The sequence below is a fragment of the Aspergillus nomiae genome (assembly GCF_001204775.2).
Source record: "Aspergillus nomiae NRRL 13137 chromosome Unknown contig00021, whole genome shotgun sequence".
Taxonomy (NCBI): domain Eukaryota; kingdom Fungi; phylum Ascomycota; class Eurotiomycetes; order Eurotiales; family Aspergillaceae; genus Aspergillus; species Aspergillus nomiae.
In genome coordinates, this window is record NW_015378076.1 from 109,080 (window position 1) to 129,884 (window position 20,805).

General features: G+C 50.5%; 8 protein-coding genes across 8 annotated transcripts; 5 read left to right on the forward strand and 3 right to left on the reverse strand.

The window, feature by feature from the left end:
- Positions 1–100: 100 nt before the first annotated feature.
- On the forward strand, positions 101–3,686 carry ANOM_001178 (ankyrin repeat domain-containing protein; the record flags this gene model as incomplete). The annotated part of the gene is made up of 4 exons (XM_015546435.1): positions 101–196; positions 260–468; positions 627–790; positions 859–3,686. 4 exons carry the CDS (start codon positions 101–103, stop codon positions 3,684–3,686), a joined length of 3,297 nt encoding a protein of 1,098 aa, XP_015410875.1.
- Positions 3,687–4,120: 434 nt separating this feature from the next.
- On the forward strand, positions 4,121–4,790 carry mbf1 (multiprotein-bridging factor 1; the record flags this gene model as incomplete). Its single annotated transcript, XM_015546436.1, has 2 exons — positions 4,121–4,399; positions 4,482–4,790. Coding segments are annotated over 2 exons (588 nt in total), but the record flags the coding sequence as incomplete, so codon positions are not given.
- A 416-nt stretch (positions 4,791–5,206) lies between these two features.
- tif34 (translation initiation factor eIF3 subunit i) lies at positions 5,207–6,742 on the reverse strand. The gene is made up of 4 exons (XM_015546437.1): positions 6,602–6,742; positions 5,998–6,501; positions 5,818–5,934; positions 5,207–5,763 (listed from the first exon to the last, which is right to left on the reverse strand). Exons 1-4 carry the CDS (start codon positions 6,626–6,628, stop codon positions 5,404–5,406), a joined length of 1,008 nt encoding a protein of 335 aa, XP_015410932.1. The 5' UTR covers positions 6,629–6,742; the 3' UTR covers positions 5,207–5,403.
- Positions 6,743–7,353: 611 nt separating this feature from the next.
- On the forward strand, positions 7,354–10,730 carry ANOM_001181 (C-1-tetrahydrofolate synthase; the record flags this gene model as incomplete). Its single annotated transcript, XM_015546438.1, has 5 exons — positions 7,354–7,786; positions 7,865–7,885; positions 7,943–7,980; positions 8,040–10,567; positions 10,622–10,730. 5 exons carry the CDS (start codon positions 7,354–7,356, stop codon positions 10,728–10,730), a joined length of 3,129 nt encoding a protein of 1,042 aa, XP_015410931.1.
- Positions 10,731–11,928: 1,198 nt separating this feature from the next.
- ANOM_001182 (NADP-dependent isocitrate dehydrogenase) lies at positions 11,929–14,138 on the forward strand (the record flags this gene model as incomplete). Its single annotated transcript, XM_015546439.1, has 8 exons — positions 11,929–12,324; positions 12,572–12,607; positions 12,690–12,700; positions 12,763–12,796; positions 12,857–12,995; positions 13,054–13,090; positions 13,149–13,648; positions 13,714–14,138. Coding segments are annotated over 8 exons (1,530 nt in total), but the record flags the coding sequence as incomplete, so codon positions are not given.
- A 612-nt stretch (positions 14,139–14,750) lies between these two features.
- On the forward strand, positions 14,751–16,180 carry ANOM_001183 (uncharacterized protein; the record flags this gene model as incomplete). The annotated part of the gene is made up of 6 exons (XM_015546440.1): positions 14,751–14,879; positions 14,942–14,978; positions 15,038–15,105; positions 15,180–15,553; positions 15,635–15,702; positions 15,783–16,180. The coding sequence occupies 6 exons, from the start codon at positions 14,751–14,753 to the stop codon at positions 16,178–16,180; spliced, it is 1,074 nt and encodes a 357-aa protein (XP_015410933.1).
- A 513-nt stretch (positions 16,181–16,693) lies between these two features.
- ANOM_001184 (uncharacterized protein) lies at positions 16,694–18,241 on the reverse strand (the record flags this gene model as incomplete). The annotated part of the gene is made up of 1 exon (XM_015546441.1): positions 16,694–18,241. The coding sequence occupies one exon, from the start codon at positions 18,239–18,241 to the stop codon at positions 16,694–16,696; it is 1,548 nt and encodes a 515-aa protein (XP_015410898.1).
- Positions 18,242–18,547: 306 nt separating this feature from the next.
- On the reverse strand, positions 18,548–19,861 carry pgxC (putative extracellular exo-polygalacturonase; the record flags this gene model as incomplete). The annotated part of the gene is made up of 1 exon (XM_015546442.1): positions 18,548–19,861. One exon carries the CDS (start codon positions 19,859–19,861, stop codon positions 18,548–18,550), a length of 1,314 nt encoding a protein of 437 aa, XP_015410935.1.
- Between the last annotated feature and the right edge of the window lie 944 nt (positions 19,862–20,805).

A 20,805-nucleotide genomic window follows, 5' to 3' on the forward strand; every position in this document is an offset into this window, starting at 1 on the left:
CTTACAATATAAACCCAAGGTCGTACAAGAAGGATGCTTTGTTTTTAGAATTTTTCTCAAATTCGGTTCTTCTTGTCGTATATACCGTGCTCCCATCGCCATGTTTAGTCATATCGTACTTGTTGCAGGTTTTATAATACCTACCGTAAGGGCAAGTGGCTGGGATAACTTTACGGATAATCTTGCTACGGACCTGGTAAGGCGCGCTTTCTCTGCATTACTATGTGTACTAGCATTGGTTTAACGTTGAGATTACCAGGCTCCGTTGATATCTCTCTTTGGAGAACGACTTACAACTCAGTTTCTCTCGGAGTCTATTAGCCTCCTAGACAACTTTATCTTTGCCCTAGCTCCGCTTGGGATTTTGACAGCCACAGTCTCTGCCATCCGAGTCTGCGGCAATCCCTCTCTGCGAGCATTCATTGGGAGGGCGCAGGAGGGTCCCGGAGAGGCAGAGCACGAGCTGTTGTCATGCGTCTCGGAGACCACGGCTGAATTATTTAACAATGGCGGCATATCCCGGGTTTTTGGACGCCCTCGGCTATTGGAGGTAGTGGTATGGAAGGATAAAGATCCCGTAAGCAAAGAGGACTGCTGGAAGACAGGGACCTTGCGTGACGCTCTAGTGCAGGGCGTGTGGACCACAAAAATGGAGGGCTGAGTCTCCATGAGGAGGACTACTCATTACCAGAGCTCGAAATACCAAATCTATCACTGAACAAGGGTATTGCGAGGAGGAGCCAAGGTTGGTTTTACTGTGCTGCTGTTCTTGGGTTTGTGTTGCAGATCGGTACGTTGTTTAGGCGATTAACTTTGCCTTGGTGTTGATTGGCAATGAATAGCTGACAAGTATTTCAGGTGTGCTTGCGTATTCCGCAGTGACCGTTCTTATATATCCGGTCGATTTTCAGAAGGATGGACAGCCGGTGGAAAACTATGCACTCCCCCTTTTCCTTATTGGCACGATTTCTCTCTGCACAGGGATGTTTCTCTGTGCCTTGATTATCGAGCGCTCGTCGAGGGAGCTTTACTTCCATCCAGTCAAGCCCAGCAAAATTTATTGGTTGCAGCCCGGGGGCCAGCATGTCGGCGACCAAGTCTTCAGTTCCTTCCTTGGAGTTAACGAGGGACCTGACTCTCAACCGACTGAAGATCTCATATATATAAAATCGATACGGGATCACGCATTCGAAGGCAATTGGTATATACTGTCGCTAACTATATCGATTACACTGGTCGGGTTCGTGGCTCAATTTGTTGGTCTTCGAGGACTACATTCGTCAGTGACCCTAGCTCAGATGGGTTCTACGCTTGTGATGGCTATCGTTCGAACATGTCTTCGCACAAAGAGGGTCAGCTCGAAGGAAAACCGCCTCACTAAGCCAGAACAGCAGCTTGCGTCTTACAAGAGCCAAGAATTAGACTGCTTTGCATTTCACCTCGAGGATGTGAAATCATTTAGCCTGGTCCCTGGCATAGTAAGATCCTCGTCGCAATACCAACCCAGCCTCCGGTCCGTTGCGTCTGGAAATTCAGGACAAACATCTAGACTGGGAACTAGACTCATTCAAACGAGAATGCAACTCGCGAATCTGACTTCTAGCACTAACTCGATGGCTTGGAGTGATATGTCTATTCGACAGGCTGCTCAGAATTTGGCCCAGGCAATCGAAGCGACGATGGACTTATTATCAACTTGGCAGCACGCGCCAAAGGATGTGGACAGCTTTGACCTTGAGCTTGTATGTCAATCTCATCACAAGTTTGTTGCACCTAACCTTGAAAGCTACACAATCCACCTCGAAAGAGCAGATGATACCCTGCAGTGGCGAGTCCAACAAAACGAGCTAGAGGCGGTGCTGGGGCTATGGACGTGGTCACTGCTGGCCTCCAGCCCAGAGTGGTTACAAGACAAACTCGGTAGACTTGTAGGACTAAACGACTCCGAGGCCAGAGCAGAAGACACTGACCTTTACTTCCACAAATGGATTTTCCGCCAGAGAGAAGCAAAGTTGGTATCGTCGAAGATGATCTGTCTGCCACAACGCATGTTCGGGTATTACGCAGACGAATATCTCAAGGACACAGAGATACTAGTTGTGAAGACCGATAATCCACTAGAAACCACAGCTGCTCAAGATATTTACATTCAATGCATCAAATGTGTCCTTGGAAACTTACCGGAGATTGGCGGTGATACCACTATACTGCCCGGTTCCCAGAATGGGTACATTGCATATAACAACCGCCTCGACGACCTTGTGAACTGCTTCGAAGCAGGAAAATTAGGAACCAGAGAGGACGCATTGCTGTGTATTGTTCCCGTGTTGAGGTATAGAGATCTTTTACCGCAACTTGCCGGAAATTCGAAGATCGTCAGGGCTCGTATAGACGAGCTTGTCGCCAGCAGCAACTGGACGGAAGCATTTGCAGTATTATGGTGGCTTTGTGAGAGGAGCGAGGGAGCAGAGTTTGAACATTCTATGTTTTCACTCGGTTATCTTTGTCGCCGTGCAATGCTAGATGGTGACCCCAATATACAGAAACAAGGGTGTGAATATACATACCGAGCGATAGAGATTGATCCGAGAACGAGATTTATCAGAAACCTGAGGAATAGTCGCCCAACCGGATGGATGGACGAAAACAAGAGGCCAGAACACTGGAAAGCAATATCCCTCCAACTAGGGTGGATTACGTGGCATACTGTGCAGAGGCATAACGATCGAGACACCATTCAACAAACATTGCAGTCACTGAGCATCAATGAAAGCTCCATACCAGTGGCCAAGGCAAATGATGATGAAGGCCAGGGACAGATAGGGCAACAGGCAGTGCTCCGGTGGTTGACCAAGAGCGAAGAATCACATCCCAGCCATGAGTTACACAAGATAGATGATCGTCTTGCATTGGATTGGGTGTGCCAAAATGGTCACCAGGCACTTCTTGACTGGATCATCACGAGATGGATAGAGTATGATAGACAGTGTCCAGGGTTCATTTACAACATCATCATATCCGCTGCCGAAGGAGAATACGGATCAGCACTTACTTCATTACGCCAACATGGGGTAGACATTAACATGCAAGAGCAGTCAGAGGAGGGGCTAACTGCCTTGATCCGCGAATGTGCACTGGGAAATCAAAAGGCAGTTCAAGAACTACTTCACGCGGGTGCTAGCGTCGACGGAAGGGGCGCCGATGGAGAAACACCATTGATGACTGCTAGCTATGCGGGCAACTCAGACTTGGTTTCCCTGCTTCTACGCCGGGGTGCTAATATACATGCTCGGAGTAGTGGCGGGCAGACTCCTTTGCTATTCGCCGCAATGGGAAACAATGCCGCTGTAGCCCGGATACTTTTAGGGCATGGAGCGAATATCAACCTAAGTAATGATGAGGGATTCACAGCTTTGATGTTGGCAACATCAGAAAATAACATCGAGATGGTGAGTTATCTACTCTCAGAGAAAGCCAATGTCAATATGCAAACCCATGATGGCTGCACTGCTCTTATGTTTGCGGCTCGGAATGAATATACGCAAATCACGAAGCTCTTGCTGGACTCTGGGGCAGATATATACAAAAGGATGTTAAGCGGGACCACGGCGCTTGAATGGGCGCAAAAGTCATATCCCACTGAGTGTGTACAGCTTCTAGAAGCAGCCTTTGCAAAAGCGCCATGAGTCTGTTTATTGTGAATATTTCTTTCTTTCTTTTCTTTTTCTCTTTCTGAGATTTTGGTGTCCCTCGATATATACATATAAGGACGAGTCAGAATATTAGTGCGATACAGTGATCCATACATTTTGGAAGAAGGGTCCCAGTCACCGGAAAGACTCATTACTGAAAGTAACTAACCAGTCAAGCTTTGATCATCGTGGCAAATGATCCATATGGTACGTACAAGTAGGTTTGGATTTGCCATCAAAGTAAGGAACGGATTTAGGGCGAGAAAAAGTCCGAGCGAATGAACGGATGATGTCAGTGGGGCCGAACCCAAAGAGGGGACCGAAATAGGACTAGGGCATAACCTCCCCTCTGACTCCGCCATCGTGGCTCGAGAAGCTTCTGTGTCATTGATATAAATTCGGCGGGCCTGCGACATCCCTTCTTTTTAGCCACAACCTCACGCGATCCAATTTTACCGCCTTCGTCACTCTCCCCATCCCTCAACACACAACCCCACCATTCTCCTCCCTATCAAGTCTTCTTCGAGCCTCTTCTAAACTCTTTCAAAATGGATGACTGGAGCTCTACTACTCGCATTGGAAGCAAGCACCGCGCTGGCGGTGCCGCTCCTCGTGAGACTGTCGTCAAGGGCAAGAGCGCCCTGAACGCCGCTCAGCGCCAGGGTCTTGTTATCGGAACTGAGAAGAAGTACGCCACTGGCAATGCTGTAAGTAATCTACTTGATCTTAGCCCCGCGCGGTATCGATTTTCTTTATTTTCGAGGCCATAGCGCTGACTTGCATTCACAGGCTTCCAAAACTGGTTCTATTGAAGGTCAGCACCTGACCAAGGTCGACCGCAGCGACGACATCATCAAGCCCAAGACCGTTGGTTACCAAGTTGCAGACGCTATCAAGAAGCGACGTACCGAGGAGGGCTACAAGATGACACAGAAGGAACTTGCCACCAAGTGCAACACCACCGTCACCATGGTCCAGGACTTCGAGAAGGGTACCGCCACCCCCGACCAGAAGGTCCTCAGTGCGATGGAGCGTGTGCTCAACATCAAGCTGAGAGGCTCAGACATCGGAAAGGAGAAGTTCCCCAAGAAAAAGTAAATTGACCGGGGGTGAGCCTGCGGCTTTTTCTTGACGGGATGGGATACTTTTTTTTATGAAACCCTTCTCTTCCTTCCTTTTCCTTCTTGATGTCCCCGGATGTCCTTTCGGTTGTTACGTTAATGCATTTTATTGTGCAATGAGATCCCCATTACTTTCTGCTGGTCGGAAGAGCGCTGACCTGGCATTGAGATGATTTTTTTTCTTTTTCTTTTTCATATAAAATACTACCTCAAAGAAATCGTGATGCTGTTGAAGGATGTTGGGGTTTATATGGTTTATATCTAGATATGATAGAGTGCTACCCAGCAAATTGCCAACGAAGAGATATATTTATGATGATGAAGTATGAACTTTGAAGCAAAATTGTAAGAAGTAAATACTGGGTTCTTTTATTAGGACACAGAAAGCGACCAGAAAAAGGAAAATGGTACCAACTCCGACTTTATCATGGAATCAATGAAATGAGAATTCATGCCCTAAATCGCCCCGAGAACTTCTCGTACCGCCGTGCCTGCTTTACCTTTTCTACTCTGTTTTTGTGGTAAGAAATGTCTTTGCCTCATGACACATGCGTTAATTGGAAAAAAGCTCTTTTTAAACGCCAATCACTTTATTTGCGCAGCTGCTCCCTCTCCACTTCATACATGAAATCAAAGTAGGGCTTGTCGAAGTGGTGAACACGAACGTAACCATCCTCACCACCAGAGGCGTAGGAGGTACCGGCGGGGTGGACAGCGACAGTGTTGAGGGGACCGAAGTGGCCACGGACACGGCCAATCTCGTCTTCGAAGACCTTGTGGTAGAAACGAGCTTCGAATTTACCCTGACGAGCGGAGGTAGTAGTGACATCCATAGCAGCCTGACCACCACCCAGGATCACGTATTCCTTCTTGGGCGTAATAGCTGCGCTGTTGAGGGGTGTGTCGGCAACATAGGTCTTGAGGATGGCGAGGTTACGGCTGGAAATGAGCTGGACTCAAGTTAGTATACTGCCGTGCTACCAGTCTCCGAGGAAGTGGCATACCTTGGCGGACTTGTCTTTGGAAGCAGTGATGAAATATGTACGGTCTGGGGAGAATTGAATATCGCTGATCAAGTTGTCGAACTCGTGTGCCTGAACGTTCTCCAGCTGCTCACCGGTCTATTACAACGGTCTATTAGCACGGCCTCCTGTTTTGTTTTTCCTTGATCGATTTTTGCGCACCTTCGAATCGTACTGGCTGACACTGCCGTCCTCGTGGCCAGCAATGATGTACTTGCCCAAATAACTCCAGCCCGCAACTGTTGCCTTGCTCTCTGTGCAGGTGATTCTCAAGCTGGGTTCCTCAGCCTGAGCCTCCAAGTCCTCATAGTTGATATCGAGCACGGCGATGGTACCCAAGAAGCCCATACGCTTCTCTGTGACGGCCAGCAGCCTGCTTCCATCCGGAGTGAATTCGACCCGCTTGACAGCTGTAGGGAAATCCCACACCTTGATACACTCGCCAGTCTTCACGTTCCATAGTCGCACGGTGTTGTCGGCCGATCCGGTGGCCAGAAGAACGGTGTTGGGGCTCACATCGACGGTCCAGATAGCACCCTGGTGTCCGTTATAGGTACCGAGTCGCTCGCCGTTAGCCGACCACCAAGCGCACACAATCTTATCCTTCGCTACAGAAAACAAAAGGTCGCCATCGCGGTTGAATTTGATCTGGTTGAGGGACCGTTCCTATGCGCAAAGTCTCTGTCAGTGGCTGGTTCTGTTTTTTCTTATTTTTCATTGCCGTGGAAAAAGAGAATCATCGGGATGGTTGTAAGGCTGCACGCACATGGCCCGAAAGCAAAATAGGCCTCATATTGGGCCGACCAAGCTATGATATTAGGGGAAAGCGACGAGAGAATTTGAGGTATAAGATCACAGATTGGATCCTGGGACCGACTGTATCGTTTCTGAGGCGGAACTGCTGGCGGGGTGCTGCTGGCGGCTCTCTTCGTCGGCGTAGTCAGACTAGTGAATTTCATCGCACAGTCCGGGCTCGCGCGCCAAGACTTTTCCTGTTCGAGGCTGTTCCTGTCTTGAAAAATATCTGTATCGGCACATTGATAATCCGGTATGGTAATCTATCCGCGTGACTTTCGACAGCCCTAGATTGTTGACTCACCCATGAGTGACTGACTACAGAGGTCTTGTCCATACTAGGCATAGTTGGGTGAGAAAGGTCGGTTCCCCTCGGGCTGACTCGTTGCCAAGTCCCCTTTAACGCTCCGACTTTTAATGACGGGCCGATCATGTGCAACCCAAACAAACTTCTAGACATGTTGACCCCCAAATGAAGATATTGAAACGAAATCCCTGAGATGAAGAAATTGGAGATTTCGGAGACGGGCAGGGATGGTTGCACGGTTGAATCCCCGATTCATTTTCTGTATAAAGCATAATCTTAATTGCGTGTTATTCAACACGTTTAGGTAATCCCTTGGGGTTGACGGGCGTTTTTCCCTATCTCCAATTCTTCCTCCCTGTGTTTCCCGAGGGTTTGCTGCTGGTCAGCCCAGCCAAAGTCTCCGACGAAGCAAATCAATGCCATTTAGCTCCCCCGCCCGTTCGGCGGCGCTACCCCGCTGCCACTTCCAACACCACCAAGGTGCCAAAGCAAAATGTTTCTTCTTCAATTCTCGTCACCTCCATACCTCCTCACCTCTCCCCCTCTCCTTTCCCCGGATCGCACCCTTCTTTCTCCTCAGACCACGAGAATCCTCCGCAGGGCGCGGGGTCGGCTCACTTAATTACGGTACTTTACGGGCCCTCCAACACAACCCCACAGGTTATAAGGGCTTCACTGCGACGCCGTTCTCTATCCGTCGCTCATCCTACAGCACCGGAACCACCATGGCAGCCACTAAGATCGATGGCACGCAGATCGCCAAGGATATTCGGGCGGGTCTGAAGAATGAGATCCAGCAGATCCAGGAGTCTAATCCCAGATTCAAGCCTAGCTTGGTTATTTTCCAGGGTGCGCCTTCCTATGGACTCATAACCGGCTAACCCACCCCCCAAACGTACGGAATTGCTGACCATGTATTGTATATAGTGGGCAGCAGATCGGATTCAAGTGAGTGCTTTGCATAACACACTTTAGGTTCTGGAATGTCCACTAATCTTTTTTAAGGCACATATGTGCGCATGAAGTTAAAGGCCGCCGAAGAGGTAAGCTCCCCCCACTTCCGCAATGCTTCTCACCTGGCTGACCAACTCTCTTCGTTTAGGCGGGCATCAGCTGCAAGATTGTCAATTTTCCAGAGACTGCTATCGAATCCGAGCTCCTTCAGGATATCATCAAGGCCAACAATGACCCCTCCGTGCACGGCATTCTTGTCCAATTGCCCCTTCCGCAACACATGTCTGAACATACCATCACCTCTGCCGTGGCCGACGAGAAAGATGTTGACGGCTTCGGCGCAGTCAATATCGGTGAACTAGCCAAGAGAGGCGGCCACCCTCTCTTTGTTCCTTGCACCCCACAGGCCGTGATGGAGCTCCTGCGAGTGAGTGGAGTCAACCCTGCGGGTAAGAAGGCAGTGGTGCTTGGTCGGAGTGATATTGTTGGCAGCCCTGTTAGCTATCTCTTGAACAAGGCAGACGCAACCGTGACTCTGTGTCACAGCAAGACCCCTGACGTCGAAAGTATCATCAAGACGGCGGACATTCTCGTCGCCGCCCTTGGAAAGACGGAGTTTGTCAAGGGCGAGTGGTTGAAGCCCGGTGCTGTTGTCATTGACGTCGGTATCAACTACAAGGCCGATCCTTCAAAGAAGTCGGGCCAGCGACTGGTCGGCGATGTCGATTTCGAGTCCGCCGTTCAGGTGGCTTCTCAGATCACCCCCGTGCCTGGTGGTGTCGGTCCCATGACGGTGGCTATGCTGATGCAGAATGTGGTTCACTCTGCCAAGGCCTACTTCGAGAAGCAGAAGGACAGACATATCACCCCATTGCCACTCAAGCTGGCTCGCCCTGTGCCTTCTGACATTGCCATCTCCCGCGCACAGTACCCCAAGGCAATCACACAGGTTGCTTCAGAAGTTGGCATTGCTGCCCACGAGCTCGAGCCTTACGGTCATACTAAAGCTAAAGTTAGTCTCGACGTTCTCGATCGCTTGGCTCACCGCCGCAATGGAAAGTACATCTTGGTGTGTGGTATTACCCCAACCCCGCTTGGTGAGGGCAAGTCGACAACTACTTTGGGTCTTACCCAGGCTATTGGTGCGCACTTGAATCGCATTGTGTTCGCCAATGTTCGTCAGCCCAGCCAGGGCCCTACATTCGGCATCAAGGGCGGAGCTGCCGGTGGTGGCTACAGTCAGGTGATTCCTATGGATGAATTCAACCTGCATCTCACTGGTGATATTCATGCGATTACTGCTGCGAACAACCTTCTTGCCGCCGCTATCGAAACCCGCATGTTCCACGAAGCAACCCAGAAGGATGGCCCCCTCTACAAGCGATTGGTCCCCGCCAAGAAGGGCAAGCGCGAATTCCAACCTGTCATGTTCAAGAGACTGAATAAGTTGGGTATCACCAAGACCAACCCTGACGAACTGACCGATGAGGAGATTCGTCGGTTCGCGCGCCTTGATATCGACCCAGAAACCATTACTTGGCGCCGTGTCCTGGATGTCAATGACAGACACCTCCGTGGCATTACTGTTGGACAGGCACCTACGGAGAAGGGACTGACCCGTGAAACTGGTTTCGATATCTCCGTCGCTAGTGAGTGTATGGCCATCCTGGCTCTGAGCAACAGCCTGGCGGATATGCGCGACAGACTGGGTCGGATGGTCGTTGCTACATCGAGGAGTGGTGATCCCGTCACCTGCGACGACATTGGCGCCGGTGGTGCTCTTGCTGCCCTTATGAAGGACGCCATCAAGCCTAATCTCATGCAAAGCTTGGAGGGAACGCCCGTTTTGGTGCACGCTGGTCCCTTTGCCAACATCAGTATTGGAGCTAGTTCCGTGATTGCGGACAAGTTGGCTCTGAAACTCGCCGGTACCGAACCTGATGAGGACCACGAGGACAAGACTGGCTTCGTTGTAACGGAGGCTGGTTTCGACTTCACCATGGGCGGAGAGCGTTTCTTCAACATCAAGTGTCGGTCCTCCGGGTTGACTCCGGACACTGTGGTTATTGTGGCCACCGTCCGTGCTCTTAAGGTTCACGGTGGTGGTCCCGAGATTAGCCCCGGAGCCCCGCTGAACGAAGTCTACCGTACCGAGAACGTCGATATTCTACGCAAGGGCTGTATCAACCTGAAGAAGCATATCGAGAATGCCCGCCAGTATGGTGTGCCCGTGGTGGTTGCCATTAACCGCATGGAGACCGACACCGAAGCGGAAATTGCTGTCATCCGGGAAGAGGCCATCGCTGCAGGAGCCGAGGACGCGATCCCCGCTAACCACTGGGCTGAGGGTGGAGCTGGCGCTGTGGACCTGGCTAAGGGTGTTCTGGCAGCTAGCTCCAAGCCGAAGGACTTCAAGCTCTTGTATGAGCTGGAAGGTACCATCCAGGAGCGCATTGAACGCATTGGCAAGGCCATGTACGGCGCGGAGAAGGTTGAGCTCAGCGAGCTTGCGCAAAAGAAGGTCGACACCTACACGGCCCAAGGATTTGGACATCTTCCTATTTGCATTGCCAAGACTCAGTACTCTCTCAGCCATGACCCTGCCTTGAAGGGCGCGCCGACCGGGTTCACAGTCCCCATCCGGGATGTTCGGTTGGCCGTGGGTGGTGGATATCTGTAAGACTGCCTTTATAGACCTTATACACCGAACAGTTACTAATTAGATTGCAGGTACGCCCTCGCTGCGGATATTCAAACCATTCCCGGTCTGCCGACCGCCCCGGGTTATTTGAACGTCGATATTGACCCCGAGACCGGAGAAATCGACGGTCTGTTTTAGATGCACTATGTGGTCGACTGGATCGATCCTGGGACGTTTGGTGTAACCCGATTACCCAGTTTCCCAGTGCTCTCTTTCTCTTAATTGGATATACATCATTTGTTCTGTGCTATCATGATACGGCGGGATTCTCGGGTTCAATTCAACATATACAAGCGTGATGGTGCACCAGCCTTTGGAACAGGACTGGGTGCTTTTCAACAAGTTGGGCGGACGGAGTTGAGATGATAAAATTTCTTAGAAAGATCAGATTACTATATAAACTACTCAGTGTTACGAGTGAATGGAGTTAATTAATGATGATGGGTTCGTCTTGAGTAGCGGAATACTTTGACTGTCGGGCGAGAGATGGACGGAGTGTCCGTTTATCGCTGGTTTCGACCGCGCGGTGGAAAGGCGACTTCGGTGCAACTTGATCCGGGCGGAGATTGTTGGACCCGTTACCGCGGGAAACGGCGGCTAATGGAGGGCAGTTGGCTCCATCTGGAGTAGTGCCTCCTGCCTATCAGACATATGATGGCCAGTCGCGGGTAAAAGATTTACACGTACGGCTTTGGGGCAAGACAAGACAGACAAGACAGACAAGGCAAAGGAATGAGTGAAGTATAAAATTCCCAAAGTATGAGATGTAGTTCGGAAGGGAGTCATCATCATAAGTGCCGATCGGCCACAGCGCATGACTTCTCTCTTTGCGACAGGATAGTCAGTAGTCAGTAGTCAGGAGTACTACTATAGATGGGGACCGAGGATCCATCCTGTGCCCGCCTCATTCTTTACGGGGAGTAGTGGGAAATTTCCGGCCGGCTTCGGCGTAGGGCCTTGCACACGGTGGGCGGAAAAGGAAGTAGCGACCAAAACAATTGAGTCAAGAGGGGGATAAAGACTTCTGCTTTGGGCCAGATAAAAGTCGTGACTTTGGTCAACAACTTCTTTTATCCTTCGAACTCCCCTTTCTCTCCTGTACTCTTTTCCCCCGACGAACCCCCCCCAGAATCACCTACGACTAATCAACCGTTCCACCTGGGAACTAACATATTTTCCGGAGCTCCGATCTCCCCCGTGTATATCCATCTATCAGCAGCGTTCTCCGGCGTTGACGGGAGCTTCCGACTCCACCGCCCGCTCTCTCCTTCCAACCGAACAGCTTCACGGCGATTCCCTCGGGTATACGTTAATTGTACCCCAGACCTGAATAGGTAAGCAGGGGAGTTTCTCTGGGAGTTGCGATTACCGATCGTTAATCCGCTTGGGTATCCAAGGCATCAGGTCCGACCAAAATGATGAATTCCCTTCGGCTCCATTCCGCGTCGGTTCGCCGCGCTGTCGCCTCCCCTCTGTCTGCCCCTCTCTCTTCCTCCGCTTATCGCTCGATCGCCCGCTCTTCTTCTTCTTACATTTCCTCTTCGTCTTCTTCCTCTTTCTCGACTGCTGCTACCCCTCGCGCTCAGAGACCCCTCGCTTCGTCCCAGCTCCCTCGTATTGTCTCCCCCCGCCAGACCGGAATCTCTCTGCAGTGGACACAAGCCCGCACCATGCAACTGAAGGCCCCAAGATCAAGGTTAAGAACCCAGTGGTGGAACTGGATGGAGATGAGGTAAGTTCGACCATCTAGACCTGGCTCGGCGCCAGGGCGCGCCCTTGTCTTTATATGCCTCAACCCCATCCTCGCCATTTTCGTCATGACCTGGCGCAAACGCGGGGAAATACGGCGAGATGTCTCCATGTCTCCATGTTCCCTGGCCACACAGCGCCAATCTTCCGAGGATCACAAGCGCTCGGCCAACCATAATCCATCCGAGTCATGGCATTTCACATGTGGCTGACCACTTAACTTTTCTCAGATGACCCGTATTATCTGGCAGGAGATCAGAGAGAAGGTTAGTACCCGCGGTCCCTGGCCTCGTATGACGCGGGCCGTTCCTCCCCGAACTCTCAGACTGACATGCTTCTTCCTCATAGTTGATCTTGCCGTAAGCCTATGATGACCTATGCTCTTTACCGACGGCACAATGTAGCTAACTTCCGAGACCAGTTACCTTGACATTGATCTCAAGTACTACGACCTGGTATGATTGACACCTCGGCACAGATCGTATGAAGCTTCCCTGGAACTGACACCTTTGCAGGGACTTGAATACCGTGACCAGACCGATGACCAGGTCACCGTTGAGGCCGCAGAGGCCATCAAGAAATATGGTGTTGGTGTCAAGTGTGCTACCATCACCCCCGATGAAGCCCGTGTTGAGGAGTTCAAGTTGAAGAAGAGTAGGTGCCGGATTGAACAATTGCATTGTATACCTCTGTTAACCAGGGTATCTTCTAGTGTGGCTTTCTCCCAACGGAACCATCAGAAACATTCTGTACGTACTGTCAAACCTACCTGGCCTGCTGTTGCATGATCACTAACATCGCTTGCAGCGGCGGAACTGTCTTCCGTGAACCCATCATCATTCCCCGCGTTCCCCGTCTCGTACCCGGATGGAGCAAGCCTATCATCATTGGACGTCACGCATTCGGTGACCAGTACCGTGCCACTGACCGTGTGATTCCCGGCCCCGGCAAGCTTGAGCTGGTCTACACCCCTGCCGATGGCGGCGAGCCCGAGACCATCAAGGTCTTCGACTTCCAGGGCGGCGGTGTTACTCAGACTCAGTACAACACTGACGAGTCCATCCGAGGCTTCGCTCACGCCAGTTTCCAGATGGCCTTGCTGAAGGGCCTGCCCCTGTACATGAGCACCAAGAACACCATCCTGAAGAAGTACGATGGCCGCTTCAAGGATATCTTCCAGGAGATCTACGAGTCTACCTACAAGAAGGATTTCGATGCCAAGAACATCTGGTATGAGCACCGTCTGATCGACGATATGGTCGCTCAGATGATCAAGAGCGAGGGTGGCTTCGTTATGGCTCTTAAGAGTAAGTGACTTGTCCCGGCCCTGGACCGTTCGCCCGAGAACAGCGTTCTAACCGACGGTAACTAGACTACGATGGTGATGTTCAGTCGGACATCGTCGCCCAGGGCTTCGGCTCCCTGGGTCTGATGACCTCTACTCTGACCACCCCCAGCGGTGACGCCTTCGAGTCTGAAGCCGCTCACGGCACCGTGACCCGTCACTACCGTGAGCACCAGAAGGGTCGTGAGACCTCGACCAACCCCATTGCCTCCATCTTTGCCTGGACCCGTGGTCTGGTGCAGCGTGGCAAGCTCGACGAGACCCCCGACGTGGTTGCTTTCGCCGAGGAGTTGGAGCGTGCCTGTATCGAAGTCGTGAACGACGAGGGCATCATGACCAAGGATCTGGCTCTCGCCTGCGGCCGCAAGGATCGTGAGGCGTGGGTCACCACCCGCGAGTACATGGAGGCCGTTGAACGGAGGCTGAAGAGCAACCTGAAGTCTAGACTGTAAGGGCTTTGTGGGTTTAATGTTTTCAAGTTGGTATAAATTCTAGCGTGCAGCCGGAAGGGCTGCAGTCATGACTGAGTAGAGATAGCATATATCAGACGACTACAATGTATATTTTACTTTGCGATGACCCATTCCATCCTCATTATGAAATCCATGTAGGATCGCACCGACATTTGTGCCTTTTATGACCTCTGTGCATTCTTGGATAGCGTTTCCTCCCTACTTTCAAGTGCCATGAAACATGAAAGTATGCCATAGAATGTAACTCAGTTGCCCCTGAGGGCCCAGCCCGAGGGACTTGTTGGATCCACCTCGTGAATTGCCGACTTGTCTGTGGCCGGTTGAATCATGCAGGGCGGGAACCATGGATGCAACTGCCGAATTGCCCAATGGGGTAATCGGGCTAAGGAATCCGGGGGACTCTTGACGCAATTGATCCTGAATCTGCATTGCTTTCGTCAATGGCTGAACAATTGGCCACAAATGCTTGGAAAAGTTTCTGTGCCTGCGTTGAAACCCCTCAGCCATGCCAGGACAGAAGACGTTCAAAAGATATTCTACCGGGGGTCAAACCATGCAGCTACTCTATGGTAACCACCACCAAGTCGCAGGATGTACGTGGTACCGGTCGCCGTGACCTTTCTGGCGGTATCGATAGTGATCGTCATTGTACGCCTATACACTCGACTCTGGTTTGTCCGCACTGCAGGCTGGGATGATCTGGTAATCGGGTTCGCCCTGGTATGTGTCAGACGATAAAGTACAGACATTCTATGGAACTAATGAAAGCCATTGCATTCTAGCTCGCAGAGATCGGTCTATTCGTCTGTGTCATGATAGGTAACCAGCCATCAATAACTATACTTTCTTTCCCAAACGCCACTAATATCGATCCCCAGAGGTGCGCTATGGCCTGGGACAAAGCATGGAAACACTCAGCCTGGAGACGGTAGAGAGCCAACTCAAGGTACACACATACACATATACCCCATAACTCCCATACCCACTATAATCACAACATATCTAACACACATAATCCAGGCCTTATGGGCCAGCATCCCATTATACAACCTGAGCCTCAACCTAACCAAGACCTCCATGGTCCTGCTATATCTGCGCCTCTTCCCGCTGAGAACCTACCGCATCGTGCTTGTCATCGTCCTAATCTTCGTCATCATCACCGGCCTATGGATGGTCTTCGCATCCTTCTTCATGTGCATCCCCGTCCGCGGCGCCTGGGACCTCTCCGGCCCCCACAACTGTATCCCCAAGGAAGTCCTCTGGAGTCTCAACGCCGCACTCCAGATAATCACCGACATGACTATCGTCATCTTGCCCATGCCGCTGCTGGCCAAGCTGCAGTTACCCCGGAAGCAGAAGATCGCATTGATCTTGGTCTTTGCGTTGGGGACTTTGTTCGTCTACCTTCCCTTTTTTGCAACCTCAACCTCAATTTCCAATATAAGCAATGACAAACTAACGGTATCTGATTTCAGTGGCTGCGCAGTAAGCATAGTTCGCCTAGCAGCCCTCGTCGAAATGATCCAAAGCACAGACAGGACAAGTAAGTATATACATACATACATATCCCCACAACTCCCACCCCCATGTAAAACCAAATCACCCCTGCTAACAAAATCCTAGAATACAACGCCGCCGCAGCAAACTGGTCCTTCATTGAATCCAGCGTCGCCATCATCTGCGCCAGTCTGCCCACCCTCCGCCCCATCATCGTCCACATCTGCCCGCGCATCTTCCTCTCGCAGGACCGCAGCCAATCAGAGAAACCGGCGTGTGACGGCCTGTACGTGCCGAATCCGTTCCGGTGCCAGAATCATAGTTACTCGGCGAGTGTGACGGGGAATTGTTCGACGAATCATGAGGGCAGGGACCCGAGTATGCATCGACATCCGGAGGTGGATGGCATTCAGGTCGTGAGTGAGGTCCATTGGGATTTGAATTCGGCGGATAGTGCGGAGGAGACGCATTCGCAGCGGGGGTTGAGGCCTTCTGGGAGGAGTTTTTCGGTTGGTCGGGGTTGATTTGGGGGGAGGTTTTGCTTGGGGATAGAATAGAGAGATAGAGATACCCTTTTCTGTTGTTGGTTTGGTGGTCTGCATTTGGTTTCTTGAATTTACCATCCTTGTTTCTTAAGTATACTATGGTTAACGACACCAGTTCGTAGACTCGTGCAACGTTGTCTGCTTGGTTGCACACCGGAATATACTAGATATGGACTATGTCTAATAGACGCCCAGTGGCTTACAGAGGCTCTGGCAACCGTGAAGGCTGTGACTTGTACTCCAGCCAGATGCACCATTCAACATTGAGCAATGAGCAACATTTAGGATTTACCTAAATTAACAAAGTATGGGGATCAAGAGCAATCTGAACAGCAAAAGCTAGTAATGGTGGTAGCCAGGGATAGTAATAAGCAAATCATAAAGAGTACACACATTCAATCTTATAGTCATGCATTCTGCGTAATTCCAACACAACCTGTGTAGATTTTCCCTACGTCAGAACATTGAAAATGGCTTGAACCCCCTCGCCTTCTAACGTCTTTTTGGAGATGCTTGTCGCAACGGCGAATTTATGGGTTGAGGTGAAGCCTCACATGAGCGACGTGAGATGTCATACAGGTCCATATCCTCGTATCGAGCAGATTGAGTACCTACTCTCAATCTACTATCCAGACTAGTGTCGGAGGGTGAGTGTGGAAAAATGAGCGACTGGTCAACGGGAAATGTCGGGAGCTCCTCGTGTTTGTCTGGGGGCGAGTCCGTCTTATGCCTAGGATGGGGATTGGATTCATGTAGATTGGACCTCGATGAGGCCCCTGGTATAGGAATTGGCTGTGTTCCCTGCTGAGCAGGATGGTCGTGCTCTTGTGGCGCGGACCTCAACGGGAACTTTGGTGGTATAGAAACTTGCGGTTCCTCTCTAGCGGGATTCTGTGGCTTAGAACTGACTGGAACCCCTGGTACAGGAGCTCGTTGCACTTCCTGTCTGCCCGGATGATCGGGCTCCTGTGGCGCTGACCTCAACGGGGACTTTTGTGGTATAGGAACCGGTTGAGTTTCTTTACTAACAGGCTGATTGGGCTCCTGTGGCTTAGACTTCGATGAGGACTCCTGTACAGGAGTTCGTTGTACTGCCTGTTTACCTAGACGAGGGGGCTCCTGTTGCTTTGACTCCTGTTGCTTGGACTCCTGTTTCTTGGAATCCTGTTTCTTGGACTCCTGTCGCTTGGATCTCCATCGCTTGAACTTGTTCGTCTTGGACTCCGCCGGGGATGCTGGGGTAAGACTTCCTCCCGTTTCCTGAATCTCATCATCCAACAGCTGTGCACTAGATGCATTGCCTACATCGGCGGGAATCTCTGTGATCTCGTCGGGGTCATACGCAGGATTATTCTGGTTTTGACTCGGACCACTCGGACCAGCCCCAGGGTTTTGAGAAGTTGAAGCACTTGGCAAATTGGGAGGAGCTGGAGGATTCTGAGGATCCTCAGGAAACTCATCAGCGAGTAGGTTTTCACCAGTCTGGCCCTGTTGTTTACGTATTTTTCTCAAAGCTATCGATTCCTTGGCCTGGTCTCGACCCCTTTTGTAGCAGCCTTTAATGAAACACATTCCAACAAAAGGGCTCTGCAGATTCGCATAATAAGGGGGTTCTGTGAAACATGCAGGGTATCCAGGTGTGTAAAAGAGCGGCTGTTTCAAGGACATTAGATAGCTTGAGGCCAGAGGAGAAAGCGCCTCCTGTGATGACTGTGAGAGAAATGCACCGGCGTAGGTCTTGTTTAGTTTCGTAAGTGGTAAGGGAGGGTACTGAGAGCTGTTTCCAGTCTTTCCACTCTGCTCCGAGACGCTTCGATGAAGACCATCGAGACTGGCGTTGCAGTGGTGGCAGACGACGTCGTATTCGCCGACGCGTGGGATAGAGCTGAAACTAGCAGGGGCCATGACAGTGAACAATGACGTATCGTTCCAGTCCCAGTTTCCAACTTGAATCCACGTCGGTAGCTCGTCGACTGGGATCAAGGGCACAAATGAACCTTGAGGTCTAATGATATAGAACCTGGGATACGGCTGTAGCATGAAGTAAGTAATATGGCTGAGAGTAAGATAAGAACGACGAATGGTTGTGGTAGTAGCGACTGTTAGAAAAGTAAATGACAGATGATGATAAGAAAGAGATGGTTGAATTGTGAGAATATGAGATTCGAGAGGATATTAAGTACTGGCTACATGTATGTCATGGAGGGAAGTCGCGGGCTGCATCCGACTTTCTGGGAAAGCACAACTCAAGCCACGGCCACAGTGCGTACTGGCGACCGATTGACAGCTGTAGAAAGCATATTTATCTATATACATGAATTCTCAATGACTATGAATATCGAGAGGTTATGCCGAAGTAAATGTCCCATTGCTGCAGCTGAACCCCAGGTTTGGATTCAGCTCTGCCGTAGCCTTCATGCAGATGACGCTCGCTGGTTCCAGAGCCTGTGGATAGAGCTGGATGTTCTTTGTAACAAAGTTCTTACAGGACTTGTCCGTGTTGCACTCTATGATGACTGCCTCCGTGTGCTTCAAGTTCGGAAGTCCGGCGTTATACCAGCAAGGATCGGTTGCGCATGATCCATCACCGGGTTGATACGAGTTGATTGAGCCAGAAAAGTCTTCCCAGGTAAAGTCCTCCATCATCACCGAGGACTCGGCATCAGCACCATCTCGTGAGACGCTCTGATCGTAGTAACTCTGGGTTACAAAGATCGGGAATGTTACGTTGTATACACGGATGTTTTTCCAAGTCACATTCTTGACGAGCCCCTGGCCACCCGTCCAGGACTTGAAGCGAGCAGCGTACAGAGCGTCGATCACAGTCACGTCCTCGAATCTGAGGTTGGTGATGTTGACAATGTCCGAGGGATCCTTTCCTAGTGATCCGATGCTCATACCATGGGATTGGTAGCCAATCGTATTTCTCTCGAATATAATGTTGTGTGAATCGGATCCGACTGCGATCGCATCGTCGCCATTATACATAACGCTGTCAGAAATGCGGATATTGGTACCCTGCACGTCAAACGCATCGGTGTTGAATGGGAAGCTGCCAGTGGATGAAGCGTCCACAATGGCATGGCTGACGGTGATATCTTCGCCATGGAGCTTCATGTTCCAAGCAATCGGCTTGCCAGATCTGAAGTATTTTATCGACGCCTGGCTGGTTTTGTAGCTCATGAGATGAGGGCGGCCGGAGATTCCAGTGCCATTGGCAGGGTTTGCGTCCCACCAGGCCTGGCCGTATGATTTAATCCAACCATTGTTCACATTTTCGGGCCCAGTCCAATCCACACGGGGTCCTTCCAAAGTAAACCAAGTAGTGGTGCCTGCATTAACGATGTCCCGCACTGCGGAGATGTTTTGCGGAAGATGCAGGTTTCCATGCATCTGTATCTCCACGTTGCTCAGGTTTGTGGCCTTGATCGGCTGGAAAATGTTATAGTCAACGCCTTCCTGGAAGACAATGACTGAATTGGTCGCGCATTGCGCGAATACTCTAGACACTTCGGGGGAGTCGTCTGCAGTGCCATTGGAAGAGCGTACCACACAATGACGGCCTCGGGTGTCGGGTGAAGAGCTATTTCCTCCTGCGCCGTGCGCCAGGGGCACAGAAGAAAGGAGGAAAGCCAGAAAGGCTGTCTTGGGGATTAGCATAGTGTATGCTGTTTAGAGGGACAATAATCACTGACAAAGATATTAGAGGAAGACTATATGCCCATCCTGCCGGGCCGTTGGTCTTTATATCCTCACTCGAATGGGGTAAACCGCTGTGCGAAGCATTGGATTGTCTTTACTTGTTACGATATGACCCCAAATAGCAGTTCCATAGACCCACTGCTCGGAGAAATTGACGTTGAATTGCTAAGAAGCCATGTACTAGCCGTGCTTCCGTCTCCACAGCTTGGCCTCGAATTGGTGGAGAAATTATGCCGTCGACTAAATAGCTATTAATCTTGGCTGCGGACCTGCGGTACAGTACCCCAGAAAACCTCCACAACCCCGGAAGGTCTGACCTATGCTCGTATATTGCTCACTGCGTTATTTTGTTTTGGGGCTGTTGAGCTATGCCAGGGCGTCGGCTCTGTTCTCTTGAGCAACCCTGCCAAGCGTACATATGATATGAAGTGCAAAATATTTAGTAATTGATTCGAGATGATTCATAAAGATCCCGAAGTGACTGTTTGGTCTCTGGCTAAAAGGAATATGCATATTTACCTCCAACAGCAGCTCTTTAATCCCACGGGTTAAATGGGTGGTGGTTGCTCCAATTTCGCACGTCATGAAGGTATATACAGCCATATTAGCAAAAACTCTATCACACCCAGCTGAGTTTTTTAAGAGTCGCCAAGCTCTAGTTAGAAAAATTTAGCTTTTATCACGAAGTCAGGCCCTGAATATACTATAGTGAACCATTTCAACATAGCCGACGCATAGTTAATCATACAACGTACGGATCTTAGTTCAAGACACCTCCAGAGCTATTAAGCAAGGTGATTTGACGGGGTTATCACCTAGTCAGTACTCCCTTTCTATATATCTTTCCAAGTGAAACTGTATAAGTAATTCACTGGACTCTGATTAATGGTGAATCGATTATG